This window comes from Geospiza fortis, unplaced genomic scaffold, assembly GCF_000277835.1.
Source record: "Geospiza fortis unplaced genomic scaffold, GeoFor_1.0 scaffold27, whole genome shotgun sequence".
Classification (NCBI taxonomy): domain Eukaryota; kingdom Metazoa; phylum Chordata; class Aves; order Passeriformes; family Thraupidae; genus Geospiza; species Geospiza fortis.
In genome coordinates this window covers 1,273,687-1,292,815 of record NW_005054329.1, presented here as the reverse complement: position 1 = coordinate 1,292,815, position 19,129 = coordinate 1,273,687, and the positions used below count along the sequence as shown (strand labels likewise).

Sequence of the window (19,129 nt, the reverse complement as noted above, 5' to 3'; positions counted from 1 at the left end):
TAAGCATGTTCCATTATTCATGTGATAGCTCCAGCCTTGTTTATCCAACAGCTTATAAACTTTTAGCCTTCTTTGAAGTCACTTTATAGATTGCTAAATGGAAATCTTATAAAGAATGACTAACTAGGTGATGATAGAAAAGCTGAAAAATAAGAGCACAAAACACAGCTCTGTATTTTCTACCAAGGTTTTCCCCCATAAATCAGTTGGAGCCCTCTGACCTATAACAGGAGATTATCTTATCTCACTGGAGAACATTTCAGTCACAGCAAATTAGATTTAACAGTCAATGGATAGGCTTGATATTTTAATCATAAGAAAAATTTGTCATTTTCCATTAAAGTAACTGTTCCTTCTACAGAGCCCCCATGGAACACGGGAAACTGCAAACTAACTTTAAGGTACCAAACAGCTCAGGAAAGATCTGTCGAGCTGAGAGGGGCTGGATTTTGTTTAAAATCACCAACACTTCTGCTTCTTCCAGAGGCCCCATTCCAACACTGGGATAGAAAACCCACAGAAACAAGACTAGAGGTAGAAAATAATTGTTTCCTATATCCCAAATCCCATCTTCCCTTTTCTGGCAAGATGAGGCTGCCACTAGTGCTGGCACAGAGCTGCTGGGGCAGAGCCTGAGCCCAGACCCACCTGCAGCACTCCCTGGGCTCCACACCAGGGCAAGGGTCCACGTGCCCCAGGCACAGTGCAAGGCTGGCAATGAAGCCCTGATCCTGACACTCCAAGGTGTGCATTAACACAACACTTCTGAAGTCCTATTTGTGACAATTCAGCATTTAGAGAAAAAGGAATACTAACTGATGGCAGTAGTTTGTAGTTCTAGTTTATACAATTATTTTGATATGGAAAAGATAATACATTTTTAAGCAAGCACAACTGTCAGGTCACGAGAAAAAGAATTGCTGTTGCAACTATGATGTTATTCTAAACAAAAAACCCACACAACTTTCCATATGAAGGAAGGGACAAATAGAGTGAGCATTCAGCACCACAAACTAGAGGCAACCTAAGAAGTGTCCATCTCATGTGACAAATGTCACCTTCCCTTGCCCAGGGCACAAAAATTCTGCAGCACTTGCCACCAGACAGATCCAGCACCACTGTGGAATTTTACATTATTTTTCAATGGAAAAAGCAGAGTTAGCTGCAAGATGCAGTTCTGTGTGTAACTGAATTTATCCATAAGAGCAAAGAAAACAGTTTGGTTTATTTATTTAATTTATTTGATAAGGCACTTTGAATAACTGTACTTTGCCAAAGCGTGTCTGTGTTCCAGAATCTCTGGCTATTCAAAAGCCAGACTGGATTTAGTACTAAACAGATTTTTTCACAAGTTACTAAAATGGATGAAAATTGGCTTCTCCAAGAACAACTCCTTTTTTTGAGTTTTTACAGATGGAGTTTGGAAGGCCCACAGAGCCCTGCAGTCTGAAACACGGAGACAAAGGAAGAGGCAATGGATTTATGGAGAAGGCAGGAGTGAGACATCACACAAAGCAACTCCAAGGTGTAATTATTAAATTCCTTTTCTATATCCATTCCCAGGCCAACCACAGAGCTCGTTGTGAACACAAACACCTGTGAAAGCTGCCAAGTGTGTGTATGGAGATCTCCCAGCCCCTACCAGCTCTCTTCCATCTTTTACAGATACCACAATAATCACACCAATGATTGCCTGGGATGGATGTGGGGCAGAAAGTTTCTTGATCTGAATGAAGAATACATTTCTTCCTAGATATTCCCGCTCTCCTGCCTGTGCAGTATCCAAGGGTGATTATGAGTAGCCCCTTGAACAGAAGCATATGATGTGCAAACAAATGTATATGTTGACTTTTAAACTAATTAGTTATTCACAAACACATTGTACTGCAATTCTTTACTTGGTTTAGCAGTATAAAGGGCATAAAAATCATCTGTACCCAGGATGGTAAGGAGAAGAAAAAAGAAATCCTGTACATTTAATCTGTCTTTTCATGAAAAAACTGCCTTCTAAAATTACCTCCCATTAATGCTGGAAAAAGGGGGGATATTACACAGCACACACAAACACACATTTGTCCTACTGAAAGAATATTAATCAATATTTCCAGAAATTACACATTTTTATGGACAATACAAGAACAATTCCTTCATGTGATGTAAACCCCAGCTCTCTAAACTGTTCTGTACCCTGAACAGGAAGGCTCCATTTCCACACACAGGATCTAAACCAGGAACACAGGATCTAAACCAGGCACACAGGCCAGGGGCACGTGCAGAGCCAGCTCTCCAGCCCTGCCCCAAGGAGGCCGAGCTCCCTGGGCAGGAATGACTCTTCTCACCCAGAGCTCAGGAAAGATCTGTCCTGGGGAGAGGCACAGTCAGAGCTCCACAGCCAGAGCCCCCTGGGCAGGAATGGCTCTTCTCACCCAGAGCACTGCTGGGGAGGGGCACAGCCAGGGAGGATGAGGATTTCAGAGGCATCTTAAGTCAGTACCTTCTGTTGTCCCCCAGATACTTTTGAGGAAAGCCATCCACTGTTTCACCAGTGCTGGAAGCAAAAGCAAATGTGCTATTTCCACTTTTAGAGTTTTTAAAAAAAAGTCACATGAATTACTGGGAATTGTTTATAGGAGAAGCTTTCTGTGAGGGCTGGTGCTCTGCCAGCTTTGTGTTAACATTAACTGCAAGTTCCTTCTTTTCAGATCTTTTGAACATTTAAAAAATTACAATCTGTCTGCAAAAGCCTAAAAGAGAACTGTAACTGTCAACATTGTGGTTTAATATCGACTCTGCCTTTGTGCCTGAGTCCAAGCAAGGCACTGAAGGGATTAAATGAAGCCCCAGGGTGGGGAGGGGAGCACGATGTGAGCAGGAAGTGTGCCCAAGGAGCACTGGGAGCAAACAGGGCTCCTGAACATTCCACCTTATCATGTGTGCTTCACTCAATTCCCCCAGCACTCCCAAATTAACAGCATTATTTCATTTGTCAGCATATGAATGAATGTGTAATTGCTTGCAGAATCTGGCTCTAAATCATACCTCTATATATAGTTTCAGAAACGGCGAGAGAGACTTACCTCCATCAAACTTAAGTGTATTCCAATGAGGTAGGGCATGGGGGCACTGTGGAGAGGAAAAGGAACACAGCTTTACATCCTTGTAACCCTGAATAACACATGACTTATTAAATCAGCTACAGGAAAATACTGGGATGCTGGATTAGCTTTTGCTTAAAAAATAATAGATAACATATATACAAACAAATCACATGTAAACAGAGTATTAGTCCATATTTGAAAGATGTTTTTTAGTATGCAATAGTCTCCCACTCCTGTAAGACTTCACTTGACAACAGACTTTCTAAGTGACTAAGTTCAGGCAGGTACCTAAGGACAGCCATTAAATATATAGACCTAACACTGGGGTCTTTTGTTAGAAAACCAACAAAACGTGTTATTGCAATTTTAAAGGCATACACAGACTTTTCCAAGAGTATTCTTTCAAAAACTGGACCCTGTTGTAGTGTCAAGTGGTTAATTTGCTGTATACACATCACCCAGTAGTACAAGTTTTGAATTCTTTGAATGAGTCCAAACACATTTTTAAGTAATTTACTTTTAAGTATAAACCTTGATATGTTTTCATTTGCAAAAGAAAACAAAAAATACTTTTGAAGATCCTGATAAACTCCAGAGTTCCTGGGACATCTGCTGATCCCAATACTCCCCTCAGGACACAAACTTCAATACCCCAGAGGCTCTTAGGCCAGGTTTTAGCCTGGGACACAGGCGTGACACCTTTGTTAGCCCCAGCGTTTAAGGGCAGACTGTTCTTCTCGCTGTCCCTTCCCTGATGTGAGCAGGCCCCCAGTAGGAGCAGCAGAGCCCCGGTGGAGCTGCCTCTGGTGCCCAGGGTTTCCAATGCTGAGCTGCTCTCAGCCTCCCCCTCCGAGGCAATCAGAGCCATCAGCGAGGCTGCCAGAGCTGCTAATTGCAAATATGGCACATCCTGCCTGCGAAACGCAGCGCACACAGACAGACACAACTTCTAAAATAGAGCCTCGGCTCGCTTTGGATACAGAAGCTCAAAGAGCTCATTTTCAATTTCAGATGAAAAAATGAGAGAAATGTCACTGTACTGCCTTGGATTAAAATATCTCCCATATTGCTGCTCTAAGCTGGTGCCTACTGCTCAGTAAGAGCAGTACAGTACTGAAAAAGCTCCTGAGACACCAGGCCAGCAAAAGTCCCTGCTTCTCCTTTTCCTGAGAAATACCTTAAAAATATATTTACTGATAAGCATATTAATATTTATGTTGTTTATTAATACACCCCCTCAAACTGCCACTCTGTAGGATGCTCTACCGAGGTGGAAACAGCCCCTGATGTAGAAATTCCATGTGAAACCAATTTTTTTCCTTTCTGAGACATTAAACACATACAACTTCCACAACCCCTTTGCAGTTCACTGGCAGAACATTCCAGCGCCTGTCCCACGTCACTGCAATGAGTGCACCCCCAGAGCCCCTTGGGACAGAGCCCAGAGGGGCTGTTACAGCACAGAATGATCCCCAGTGTTCTGTTTCCTGGGAGTCCCACGGGCGGCAGCTGGACACGGACCCAGGTCCCGGGCAGGAGGTGTGACACTCCCCAGGACACTCGAGGGCTGCTCAGCTGAGCCCTGCTTTATCACTGACACGTTTGACTTGTGGCAAATGCCACCTCCTCAGCTCCAGCGGCCACAGCTCAGGAGCAGAGAAGAGGCAGGATTTTATGCTGAGAGAATGGAGCAGTGCTTTGGCTCGGGCTGCCCCGGCCCCTCCGGTGCCACCACCACCAATGTGGTTCCAATTAAGGACTTCCAGCCACGCCACAGCTTCAATCCCCACCGTACAAAGTCAGAACCTCGGCAGGAAGTCTTAACCCTGCAAATGTCTCAGCTAGTGGAACCTCAGCTAATGTAATGAAAGGAAGCAGGAAGAGTGCAGTATTGCTGAAAACCAGCCATTTATTAACATCTCCAAATGCAGCAAGAAAAGAAATGGCTCAAGATACATGGATCAGCTTTGGATGCAAAGGTTCATCTTTCCAATTTTGAAGTGACAAACATTACATGTAACGGCAATACAGCACATAGAATAATTTCAGGGACTGCATAAATAACCTCAATAAAATGTAATTCTGGTAAAGAGCATAAATATTTCCAATAAAATCTACCAGAGAGATTCTATTCTTCCAACATCACTCATCAATGTGACTGAATAGGAAACACACCTAGAAGTAAATGCCCCAAGTTCATGTCAGGCTTCATAAATTGTCTTTATCACCTTTCCTCTTGACCATGAGTTAATCATAGGCCATTATTTAAGTAGATCTTTAGCATCCTGTGCAGAGGAATGTGGTGTGTCCCCCCTTCCCCAGCCAGGGCACACTGAAACTGTCCCTCCTCACTGCCATTCAGGTCCCGAGACGTGGAACACTCCAGCAGTTTTTAATATTTGATCAGGGTAGATTTGTACTTGCAAGACTTCCAAGTGAAGTTCAGCAAGATGCATCCCTTGTGTAAAGGGCAGAAACACTCGGCACAACCTTTAATCCTTCTGGGAGCCCTGGCAGATTAAAGACTGCCCTTCAGAGCAGGCCTTCCCCACTGCTTGACACTTCATCAGTCCTGGGGCTTCTTACAGCCACAACTACTAATTACTCAAAGTTGTTTGCTGGCAGCCAATAGCCATTAAGTGCAAAATTAAGAAGTATCAGTTTCTACCACATGTATTTACTGCTCAAACAAAGTGCCTGCGTGAGCCTTTTGGAACAAAGAGAGGGGTCATTACTCCTCTTGTGCTATGCTGGCTCCAAGGCAATCAGCCTTATTTATAATCAAATGAGTTATATAGGTAAATATCAAATCATTAAAGTAGCAATGCATAAGCATGAATATGGATTTTGGGGACATAATGGCTATATATTGCCCATTTATTACAGTTGCATTTTTACAATTTCTTTAATTCGTTTCCTTAGGCAAACTAGAGACCTCTTAATTATGCTCCCAAGAGGTGGGCAACTACTAATTGGAAGAGAAGCAGGTGAAATAGAGGGACATTTCTTCTTAAGTGAAAAAAGCCCAGCCTTAAAAAATACTGCAATTCACCAGGAAAGTAATGTAAAAGCCCAAGGACCTCCAAAAGGTTCCTATTTACAGCTACGCAGGGATTTCAGCATTTTGCTTCATTGTTCCAAGAAAATGGATGAGAGCACATTTACCACATTCATGTCTTGCTCTGCAAACATTGACTTAACGAGTGGCTGTCTCCACACAACTTGGTACTTCCCTCTCCAGGGCAGTCTCCTGATTTCTCTTCACATTCCTCATTGAAATGCAACAGAATTCCCAAAATTTATTGGGGTAATTGATGCAAATGAGAAACTTGACTGCATAAATTGGAACAGTGCAGGGAATGCACAGCTGTCACAAGGAGAGCAGCTACAAGAGGCTTCAGTGAGTGCCCAGGTGTGCCAGGCTCAATGGCAGTGCCCACCCCGAGCTCCCTGGGCAGGAATTTTTGTTTCCCAGCAGCAGGAGGACTCCAGCTCTGCCTCCACCTACTCGAGGAGCACATTGACTACATGCAGATTCAGAAAATAGGAGAAAGGGGGCAAAAAAAAACTCCTGGAGAAAGGGCAAACTGTCCCAACAGAAGTGTTTGTTCGGCAGCTGTGCCAGGGTGCTTTCAGAATTTATTCATGTTGGCTGCTAAGCTGTCTGTCTGACAGAAAAGACTGTTTTAATCATCCTACAAAATGTACTGTTTCTTCTGGTGACAAAGCTCTGGGGCCCAGCGCACACTCAGCTGTGTCCCAGCTCAGCAAAGCCAGGCTTTTCTCAGGGCTCATTTTAAACACATTCACTGAGAGCAAGAAGGAAGCAAACAGTCACAGTGGGAGTGGTTTCATGGAAACAAGAAACAAAGTGGGAAAAGTAGTGAGGAAAACTGATACACTGCTTCCTTCACATCACCAAATGTTTGAATTCCCAATAAAATAGATGGACAAGATCTGGCCAATTCAAATAGCTGTATGTGCCTGGCTATTGATGCTTGGTGGCAGCACCTCCCTAACCAGGACTTCTGGCACCTGCTGGCATGTGCTCTAAACAAACAAAACCCAACCAAACAACCCCAAACCAGCCACCAGCACAGCAGCTGTGCTTCTGTACTTCCTCTCTTGATCTGAATTCAAAGGAACAAGCAATTGTGCATTAAGCTATGGTCTCTAGTGACAGTATTTTAGTCTCCTGCACCAAAAATGTTTCCCTGGGCTGAGGGAATACATTAAAGAGCAGTGCCTAATTAAAAGATACAAATAAAGGATAGCACTGTATCCCTTGCTTCCCCTCCTGCCCCTTGTCCTCAACAACCTACATGACAGGGATGGGGTGACTGAAGTCCTTCCAGCTCCATGGAGGATCCACCAGCAGCACTGAGTCAGCATCCCCACCACAGAGCAAGTGCATTGAGAGCAAACATCTGGGAGACACAGCCTTTCAGCATTTCCAGTTCTGAGGGAAGGTACATAGTGAGGAATGCAGGGGAACAGAATGGTAAGTTTAAGAAAACCCTTTCAAGAGGGAAATGGGAAACCAAAGGCAAATAATCACAGGTGGAATATATTTTTTTCAAAAAACTTTCAAAGATCTCGAGTGACACACTCTATCCATCCCTTCTGTGGGTTTCAAAAGAGCAGGAGAAGATTCAAAACATCACAGCACAGTCAGTAAATGAGCATGCCAACTGAATGAACAAGATATTCTGTATTCATAAGAACTGAAGAATTCTCATTGCTTCAAGTTTTGTTCCCATTTCAGCTCTCTAAAATTCTTATGTCATATTTGCAAAAGAAATAACCAGGCATTAATTAAAATTAAATGGAACTCTTCTATTTTAAATAATCTCGGGTCATTTCCCTTTAGAGGCAGACACCAGGAAGCAGAAATACTGCCTTAGAGCAGGGAACTGATTGCTCTGTCCTCCCAGGCAAAAACGACATCTCCAAGTTCATGTGGTTACAAAATAGATGGTGGACTCTGTGTTGGGAAATATTTTATGGCTCATAAATTGTTGCTAAATTGACTTACTCAAACAATGAGTGTGTAGCTACCTCTCCAATTCAGGTTCCTGGCTGGGTAAGGAAATCAGTTGTTACATTTGTGAGCTGCCTAACAGCTGTACATTTTGAAATCCTTCTTTGCACACAGCCTGGCTCTCTCCTGCCATGGCTGGGTGTTGGCCACCACAGAATCCCCTCGGTGATGCTCAGGGACTCCTGCTCAGTGACTCCTGGCTTTCTCTCCTGCCCCAGGCTTTGCTTTTTCACCCTCTGGGCGGGCCCCTGGCCCTGCCTTTGTCAGGAAGTCCATGAATAACCGATCTGAGCCCTGGAGCAGCAGGTACCTGAGGGGAGCTGGGGCAGCCTCTCCAAGTGTTAATTACACGTGAGAAGCCCATTATCCAGGGACAGGCACCTGCTGGCACTGTAAATGACTGGGACCTGCCCTTCCTGTGCAGGGAGCCAGGGAAGGCTCATTTCCACTCTTTACATTCCTGACACAGGCACACACAACATTTAAATCAGCTGCACAGGAGCAAACTTCCTTTAAAGCTGCACAATTCGGTTTCCAGGCCTTCACTCAGTGCTGATTATCCAGCTGGGTCCCCAGAGCAGCTCCACCCTCACCCTAAGCCATGTGCACAGGGCTGTGGTCTGAGGGACACACACACCCTCCAGAACACACCCCAGGGGCTGCACACACAGGGCCTTACCAGCAGTAGTCCAGGAGATGTGGGGGCAGGACAGGAATGTAAACGTGCTGCCAGAACATGGGGTAGAGCATGGCTGCAGACCCATGGATGCAGGCAGTTAACTGAAAAACACAGAGAAACCACAGCGTGAGTGAGACAAACCCCGAGCTTCAAATGCTGAACTTGGAAGTAAGAAAGTAAAGAATCAATTCTGCTTTCCTATCAATGCTTTATTAGCAAATACACAGCACTGCTTTCCTTCAGGAGTTAGATCACAGAATACATATGAAATTTAACAGGAATACCTGTTTTAACATTTTGAGAAATTATCTGCATTTCCCTTTGTAGAGAAGAAGAACAAAATCCAAGCAAACAGCTATAATTTCTCCATAGGTTCAGTACATATGGTTTATAAAATAGCTAACAAACACAGCTTTCTTCAGTTACCTCTAAATTTTATTCAACTTAAGGATATAAGGATATTTAAAATCAAAATTTGAATTTGAGATCATGTATTGCGGCACAGAATTCATCCCACCATAAAAGCCTTTCTACCCAGGGTGGTTTCATTTTCTCTCTCTTACCTGGTACTAAATTCAAGCCCTGAGTCTGAAGCTAACAGACATGAACTGCAAACAGGTCCCTTCCACTTCTGTGTTACAAAGCCAAAAGCTCCAGACAAAGGCAGCAGCCCCTGAGCAGCCCCCCAGGCTGGCTGCACTCGGGGACGGGGGGTTTGGTTCCCTTCCAGGGACAAGGCCTTGGCACTGCCGAGCACAGCCTGAGAGCAGGGAACGTTCCTGGGCTGGAACGGCGAGCGGCAACCGCTGGCTCCGGCCCAGCTCCTCCAACCTGCCTCACACTGCCACTCCAATCTGCCAGCAGTTTATAGAGAAACTTGTAAGCTAAGAACACACAGTATGAATACCCCTCCCTCCCAAGAACCAGACGTGCTTTTATCTTGGACAGAGGCAAAAGGAAGAGAAATAGCAGAAAGAGAGGAAAAAAACCCATCCCCACTTGTGAACTGGCTCATTAAGGAAGGCACAGTGACAGGTAAGTAATTCCTCTTCCCAGGCTCTGTCACAAAGGGAGAGATTAAACCAACCAACCACACAACCTCTGAAATGCTTTGGGCAGCCCTTCTCTTCTTCCCTCCTCTCTGATCATTTACTGTTCTTTTCATTCTGTAGGTTGCTGAAATAAACACCTCTCCTTCATTTTATTCCATTACCAGACCTGGATGGAATTTTCCTTATTTTAGTAGTGACGACACAGAACATGTGGCAGATAGAGAAGTTAAGATTTTACAAGTTCTCTATGTTATTAAACTTTACAATACTTAAATGCTCTCAGTTAAATGTGGGATTGATTGTAAACATTATTAATAATTGTTATTAGGTGCCAGAGGCTATTATAATTCTCCTTTCACTTACTTTCAAAATGATATTGTGATAGTTATTCTGGGATTAAGTCTGAGGTCTTACTCCTCTCATTTTTCTGCCCTGTGCTGACAGACTATCGTTACAAGGGTTTATGGATGTGGCTCCAGCCTTGCCATGGAGCAGTTTGAATCTCAAGCACCAAGCAGGTCTGGTGGTACAGCCAGACACCAGTTCCAGCCCCAGGAAATGGAAATGGCAGCTGTACCTCAGCCAGGACTGCTCGAGCGCTCAGCCCACAGCACTAGAAACCAAAATTAGTTAAATCATCTTCAGCACTCACAAAGGAAAGCAATCAATAGCCATTTACAGAGCAAACACGACCACAGAGCATTTGCTTTCATAAAGAAAATCACAATCTTATTGACTGCTAAACCTTGAAATGCATAACACAAAACTTTGAACTGAATCAAGCCCTGTGCTTGTTTTGATCTCCAGCCATTTTTAGAAGAGAGTACTCTAGAATATTCAGCAGCTTTCATCTCTCAGACACTTGACGGAGCCTAAGGAGCATTAAGACTAAACCTTATCAAACACAACTGCAAAACTGTGCATTGTCAATGTACTTTAGCCCACTCCTCTGGTCCATCCAGGAGAGGTCGCTGGAATATCCATTTGACAGTGTCATTTATCTTTTTTTTTCCCTGTCAAGTAAATTCTGAATAAAGGACTTCACTATGGCAAAAGTCTTTGAACATTCGTGTACCAAACAGCCACAAAAATGCCTGTGCCCAAAAAATTCTTTTGAACATCAGGGGCCAACAGAAGTTCCACAAAATCCTCACAATAAGGCACAGAGCTGAGCTGGGGCTGTATAACTGAGGTTGAAAGATAGACCTGGAGATAATCAGTTAATTTCCTACATATGACTGTAATTAAAAGAAATTAAATACTGTGAATAGAGGAAATTCTTGTGCATTTTACTTACAGTGCTCAGCTTACTGCAGCAAATGAGGATGCGGCGCTCGTACAGCATACTGGCGTAGAGATGCAGCATGTTGTTGACATCAACTGCTACAAAATACTCTGTCAGATTTCTCTGGGGAGAGAGAAAAATCATTTTTGACTCATATATCTCAAAACCAAGTGTCCTTAACAAAAAAGACCAAAAAACCAAACAAAAAAAAAACCACCCCAAACCAAAGAGATTTCATCCTTCTATTGTGCTACATCCAGTACGTGGCTTAACAAAAGAAAGCAGGATTTCATCTTATGGCAGAAGCCTTTCTAACTGCAGTATCTCTCCCCTAAGTTTTGGGAAGCTGGGTCTTGGAGTAATAAAAGTGATGATGTTTCACACACAGCTTTTTGAATACAAGATACTTCTCTGAGAAAAAAAAAGTTCTGTCGCTTCTATGGAGACTTCAAAGCTGCCTGATAAAGTACCAAAAACCCACATCCCAGAACTAAAAGCAGCTCTCAAGAGGCCAATTCTAGTACATCAAATTTGGTTGTGAGCTCAGCCTGTGCTAAAACAATTCCGACTGTTGGGAACACAGCTGGTCCTTTCACACACACAACCCCAGTTGTCTGAACTGAACCCCTCACTTGGGGCACTCGGACATCCCTGGGTGGGAGACAGGAACACTGCCCTGGGGAGGCTGAGGAAGGAGGAAGGGAATGCTCTCTGAGCACTTCACTTCTTAAAACAGAGAAATTAAAGAAAAGGGGAGAGGTGGAGGAAAAGGTAATACACAAAAATGCTGAATTAGGGAATTTGTTTCCAAATAGCTTCTTACAGACATGAAAGGGTTGCTATAGGATAAAGACAGCCTTATACAAAAAGCACATGTGAGAGAAAAATTAGATTAGTCATGAATTCAAGTGCAATCTTAATCATCCTTAAATAAAAAAGTGCAGAAAAGCAAAAAGCAAATATGATTTAGAAACTTAAAGAAGCTCAACAAAGCCTATTAGCACTTTTGACAGATCCAAGATACTTGGCCTGAGAAGTCTGCCAAGATGCTTCATACTGTGCAAAAATATGTTCCCCAGCTTGCCATCCAAACACAAAGAGCTGAAGGAAAATTAAGCATTGTATTTGGGAGACTTTGGTACCAGTATGTAGAGGGATAAAAACTGAGCTCATTATGGTTGGCTTCAAACATGTAAAATAAAACAATCATCCAGGTCTTTGTTACGGCAGAGCTGGAGCCACAGACAGGTACAGTCAAAGGAGGAAAAAAAAAAGCCAACACATTTTGCCAAAAACCTATTAAACTATCATGTACTTTTTCTGTATTTCTCATCCCATCTGTGCTGATTAACATGATATTTTTGTCTAAACATAAGCTGTCTTCTCTAGGCTCTTCTTCCCCCTCTCACCCACCCTTCCACCACGCCAAAACACAGCGCGTGACGACACAATTCCTGCTAATAGTGGGAATTAGAAGAATTTTTAAGGAGCCCTGAACTCCCTTGATGGCACCCAGCTCAGGGGCACAGCAAAAGCAGCACAAAGTCCCTGCATCCAGCCTGAGGATGCAGCCCTGCTCCACACGGATCTGTTTGTGAGGCAACAGCCTCCACTGCGAGAGGAAAAGAGACGTGGGGACTCGATTTGCAATTGTTCTTTCATCGAGTTTATTGTGATGACATGACACACAAATGTACCTTCAGATGGAAGGATTTATAAGGTTTCTGTCTTGTCTGCTCTCCGAGATTTGCCAAGGACACCTGGGAACCATGTGGGCTGCATGGAAATGTATTGGTACTGAGGAGATTCACGTGTTCCCTCGAAGTTGTATTTATAAGAAAGCTGTCAGCTCTGAAGCTGAAATTGGGACTTACACATGTATTTTGAAAGACATGTCTCGTAAGTGACAAAACCATGAATGAGTTAAATAAATACAAATGAAAGCGTTCCAGTTTGCAGGGTAATTGTTATGTATTTTGCTTCCTAGGATTTAAACCTTTCTTGGGGCAGTAAAAAGGGGGATTTTCAGAACGGGTATCCCCACTCCTCTCAAAATTCACCAAGAGCGCTACAAAGCTCCCTCACACTCCTTTGAAAGTTTATTCCCAGATCAATCATACATCCGATCATTTGCTATCGAACATCAATAAACACACGCTGACTGCACTGACGCTGGAGATTAAAAATCACTTCTTCTCTTCCACCATCGTCTGAAGAGGAAGATGGACTAAGTGATACAAAAACATACAGGACATCATCCCCAAGAAAACACCATCATTTCAGCCTGCTAACTTACCTGCTATTTCTGAAACACAACAGCTAGCACCAGGAATTTCAGTCTTGCACTGTATTTCCTGCAACCAGCCCCATTTATTTCTGAAGTCACTCTGCATTTACACACCCGTCACACAACTCACATCTCCTGAAGCAGGGAATGAGCTGCTGGTACAGAAAAGTGCCCATGCTAAATGGCTCTGTGACTCACTAAACACATTGATCTGACACAAAGTCAGATAATTCCAAGAGGTTTGTTAACATTCCCAACAGAGCTCTCTGCAGCTGTCCACTCATCATCACATCCAACTTGGAAGTTTGGCACCACTAAAACTTTTGCTAATATGTGTTTTAAATGCAATTCCTGGTAAGATGCGTGGAATTTTTAATAAATCAGGTTAATTGATTAAAATACAGCAGACTATGCCCATTTAATCTCCTTGTATTATTCCCTAATATGCTCCAGTTCCACAGGAAGGTTGCTTTAACAGGTAGATAAAAACCTCCTAAGAAATTACACAACCCTAGGATAGTAGGAGGTGTTGCTGCCCATGGCATGGTGGCACTGGATGGGCTTTAAGGTCCCTTCCAACCAAATCATTCTGGGATTTTATGATTCTATGTATTAGGACAAGATTTGATGGCTGGTTTAGACTCAGGAATTGATTCCTGAATTACACCCACCATATCATATTTGCACAAAAATAAAGCACCTCAGAAGAAAGAGCACATCTATTAAATTTCCTGTCAGAATACGTGTCAGTATGAAGAGTCTGCAACACAGAAAAAGCAGCAACAGTGTTTTGAAAGGCAAACAAAAAGCCCCGAATGCTATCTGCTATACAAATCACCCACAAATGAGATGGAATGTCTTGATGATTCCCTTTTTCCTTTCATGCCATCAGCTGAAGGATATGATGCTGAGACCGACCGCAAAATGCTCAGGAGGAAAACTGAGATGTCAGGCACAGGAGTTTGGCTGAGACAGAGCAGGAGCACATTAAAGAGTATTTAAGAGAAGCAAATGCCAGCATTGTCTCCCCACAGACTCATCATCTGGCTGGAAAGCTGAGCCAGGCTGGAACACACACGACTGTGTGAGGCTTAAAAAGTCTCCCAAAAAGTGGCTCTGAAGGGCCCAGGTGTGCTTGGCATTCTCAGGAGCCAACTAGCAAGCAGAGCATTTTCCTGCTCTCTCAGGTCATTCCTCCAGAGGGGTGGAAGTGCAGGGTGAGCAGAGCTGCTGTTTTACCCACATCAACCTGCCCATCAGTACCTTCTCCTTCACACAGTTCAGCTTTTAACCACACATGCAGATTGTCAGCTCCTGAATGCTCAGTATTTTATAGAATAAAATCTATCCCAAACAGAGCAATGTTCGTCATCTATGTAGCTGCTGACATTACATGGAAACAATAAAGTGTAGGGTCCTCCCAAATACTCACATTTTCAGGTATACTGGGAAGCTCTCTGGTGTCAGGCACAGTAAAGTAAGAGTGCTACAAAAAGAGCAAATATTGATTATTTCAATAATGTTGAAAGCAATCTAAATCTACTGCTAGGTATTGGTATCAACAGGAACAGCAGTTGCTCAGCTAAGTAAAAATGACAGAACATTTGTTACCAACTACCAGTCTGAGCTCTCTGGACTCTGCAGGCTGGGTTCCCAGATCACAGGGGCAACAGGAAATGCACTAAGATAGAAAGTATCAAATGCTCCTGGAAAGTTGTATCCCATGTTTTTGTTCTTCAGAGCTGCTGCCACAGTCAGGCTCGCAGTGGCTGTGACAGATCCAAGGAACTGCAGGCAGGCTGTAACTCAGGCCATCCTTCCCCAGCCCACGGCAGGATGGACCTCAGGAAGCAGCAGCAGCAGCAGGCAGGGCCTCCTGTGACTCACAGCAGCAGAGAGGTTCATCCCAGCCAAGGGGGAATTAAGGAAATGTCCTGGGAAATGCTTCCTAAGGCTCAATGCCTGCTTACCTGAGAAATACTGAAAACTGCTGGGTGGCTTTTATACACCCTAAAAGCACATTTTGCAAGACCATATTTCTCTCATATTTTCATAATCCATGACATTGTTCAATATTTTTCACTGTCTGCATTCCAGGAGCCCAGGTTCAGTGCAGCTCCCAGTCTGAGCACAGATGACTTGCATGATCCTTGGTCAGGGTTTTGGAAAGGAGAGAATAGGACTTGCATACAATTCATATAATCTTTAAGATTTTCACAATTTGTCTTAGGGCTACTTATTAATTACTGGCTGAAGCCTTAAAGGCTGTTCCGTCCTTGGCATAGCTCCACAATTGGCACAATTCTCTTGCACACAAATCTCAGCCATCTCAGTGCTTCCTGATCAGGCTGTAACCTGAAATAGCAGGCAGGGACCACAGCCCCACGGAATGGAGACACTAAATGAGAAACACAAGTTTTGCTTTCTGATGCTTCACTGCTTTGGTTTGGTTTGGTTTGGTTTGGTTTGGTTGCAAAGATGCAATGCCGAGGCAGAGGAACTGCACTCAGAGCTGCACCACACAGAGGACCCTTGCTCTGACCCTGCAATGGGCTCACAAACAGCCAAAATAAAATCAGAAGGACACGGTCCCTGGGCTGCTTTTTTCTATCCTTTCCTGCTCCATTGCCCATGAAATGTCTGAGACAAGGGGAGACAGGCAGCATTCCTTGGAACCACTGGTATGAAAAAACTGGAATATCCCCAGTGCCCCTGGCCTTGGGAGACGGCTCATCCCCAAACAGAAATGCTGCTCCTCAGGAGGGGTCTTGGAGGGGCTGGGGACGTGTTCCAGGGCCAGCTGGGACCAGCAGGGCCACACAGCTGCCCCCTGGGCACTGCCAGCCTTGGGGGGAGCAAGGGGCATGAGCTGCTTCGTGACAGAAAGTGCTTTAAGAGGAGTAAAGGAAATGCAAGAGAGACTTCCCAGGAGAGTCCACATGAACTCTCAGCTGGGAGCAGCAGCAAGGAGCATCTGCAGTGCTCAGCACAGCCTGCAGCACAAGGCTGTGCTGCTAAAATGAAGACAAAACCCCCAAAAGATTAAATTCAAAATACAATCCTATCAATAAAATCCCACATCTATACTGTCAGTGTGCTTTGCTTAATTTTCTCACAAAATATAAAAATGAAAAAAATTCTTTGTTGTGTGACGTTTTTTGAGGCAGGGGGAAGGAAGAGGAGAAGGAACCCTAAATGTGATGTGCAGTTAATAGTCCTTGTGACAGGTTTGCTTCCCAGCCTGCTCCCCTTCAAACTCCCAGGGCCAGGAGCTGTGCAGAGTGTGGGCAATAAATGTCCTGTTGGTGCTCCTGACCTCCTGCAGGTCACCCAGGACATGGTGAGACATTCCCAGGGGAATACACACTGCCTTCCTCCAATCCACTGCATTTCAAAGACATCTGAGGTTAGGGAGAGGGAAGCAGAGGGCCCCAGTTGTGAAAAGGGAATTTCACAGCCCCTCACAGGAAAACAACACCTGTGTACAAGCTCCAGGAGAGAGGATTGCTTTTGACATTCCTCTGGTATGGCATGGAATGAGTATTAAACACCTCAGTTTACATCTCCCCCCCACACTTACCACTCCAAGATGAACCGAGGTTCCTGGCTCAGGGATGGTGAGTTTATGAAATGTTTCTAGGAGCTCACTCCTCTGACTATCCTGAAATGAGAAAAAAAACAGGAATATTGAGCAAACACCACTGCACCAGGTAAACCCCGAGGCAGAAGGGCAGGGTAGGCCAGAGGGGTGGGTAAACATTTTGTATTTGTAAGATCAGTTCTACTTTTACTGCCCATGCCAAAGCTGGATCAGACAGCTGGCAGAGACTGATGGGACCCTGCAATATGGGAGCTGCAGAGTTACAGGAACTGTGCTGAACACAGCTCAGGGAGTCAGGAAAGCCAGCATGGGCGGCTGCAGGGACTTGGGTCAGATCCACAGCCACAGTCTTGCTCTTTATCTTTTTCAAAAAGAAAATTAAATGTGTATTTATTTTTCAGAGGCTCTTGCCAAGCTGAATATGATCTTCTGTATCACTGCATCATACAGATTAATAATTCACATGGTCATCTCTGATAGAAGCACTTCTTCAAACAGCTTCTTTCATCCTCTCACCCTCATTCATTTGATACTGGGATAGGAAAAGGAGGGTCAGTATTTAGAATAATACCTGTCCTTTTGCTGAATAATCTGCCAAGACATTGAGCAGTTTATAAAAGACTTCAAACCACGGGAGGTAACTGGAATGAAAAAGAAAAATGAAAAAAAAGAAAAGACAGTTATTTTGCTTTGAATCCTAATACAAGTGGACTTTGAAAATTGAATCATCAGTATCTCATTTTTTAATTGTTTTAAAACCTCATTCCATCACTGTATTTGGCATGGCCCTTGCTTCAGTCAAACAAAAACTTCACCTTCAGTACATGCACACAACTTCCAAAAAAGAGGAAGAAACAAAATTAAAAGGGGAATATGCAGAAAAATCACATCTTTTTCATTTACTTTACATCTCCACTCCACAAAGCAAGACAGTGAGGGTGTTCCTTTTCCCTGCAGCTTTGGTAGGATTCTGTGCCCTGTTTTCATGGCACAGTTCTATGTTTCAATCCCTTTCCCAACACCAGTCAGGAATTTCCCTTGGCTGCAGTGAATGCAAAGCCAGCCAGAGATGCACTCTCTGATGCTCTTTAATCACAGCTGCTTTCTGAAGCAAATGGATTCTATTTTGATATAGTTAGACAGGATTTAAAGTTTTTATAAAATATGACTACATCCTGACAGCTGTAAGGAATGGAGTGCCCTGTGGTCCCTGGCTGAGCAGCTCTGGTGATAAATGAGGTGAGAAGCTCTCTATGAGACAGACAAAGTGACTGGCACTCCATCATTAGCGTTTGTTTGAAGCCTGCAAATGCTACTGTAAAATGTAAGTAGCTTATCAAAATATACTGATAAGCAACTTAACTTTTCATGTTATATGACAGTATTATCGTTTAAATTAATACGCTCTAAACATCTTTACAAAGTGTGTATTCAAATGGAGTAGAAAGACAGACAATTACCACTTTAAACAGCATTTAACTTTGACATTATATTGTAAACAATCCAGAAGGATTAGGTAGAAGATAAGTTTCTTTCTTTCTGTTTAGTTAAATAAACTTCAGCAGAGTTAAAAGCCATTACAAGAGTAACAAGAAATCCTCTCCAAACATATCTGCTAAGTAGAGATTAAGAACCTGGTAAACAAATCCGTGCAAGGCATCTATCAAAAGAGTTTGAGGAGACAGAAAAGCAGGAAGGCAGAAAGCTCCCTGGCAGTGGGAAACCAAAGCTGCTTCCACAGAGGCACCATTAAAAGTTCCACCTAATCGCTCAGGGACTTGGCCAGAAAAATACATTTACAGAGTTAAAATGAGAGTCCTTAAAACCATTGCTGTGCTCCTAATGTCTGTGTGCCATGTCTTGTAAAAGAGGAAAACAAAAGCAGGTTCCCCCAGGCCTCCCCCTCCCCAGGGGAGCCAGAGCAGGGACCCGAGGGGGCAACGCTGAGCCCCCAGACAGGGGGGCTGGGTGTCCTTCAGAGCTCCCTCTGCCCTGCCCTGCCCTGCCAGGGCCTGTGCCCACTGCTGAGCCCTGCCAGGGCCTGTGCCCACTGCTGAGCCAGGGCCTGTGCCCACTGCTGTGCCCT

At 43.9% G+C, this 19,129-nt stretch overlaps 1 protein-coding gene across 1 annotated transcript in view; it reads right to left on the bottom strand.

The window, feature by feature from the left end:
- DENND1A (DENN domain containing 1A) overlaps positions 1–19,129 on the bottom strand; it is a 160,062-nt gene that overhangs the window by 66,074 nt on the left and 74,859 nt on the right. The window contains exons 6-11 of the mRNA XM_031057270.1: positions 17,615–17,684; positions 17,023–17,103; positions 14,875–14,928; positions 11,168–11,278; positions 8,819–8,919; positions 3,078–3,123 (exon numbers count right to left, since the gene is read on the bottom strand). Coding sequence (XP_030913130.1) covers positions 3,078–3,123; positions 8,819–8,919; positions 11,168–11,278; positions 14,875–14,928; positions 17,023–17,103; positions 17,615–17,684 — 463 coding nt within the window. The remainder of the gene's footprint in view (positions 1–3,077; positions 3,124–8,818; positions 8,920–11,167; positions 11,279–14,874; positions 14,929–17,022; positions 17,104–17,614; positions 17,685–19,129) is intronic.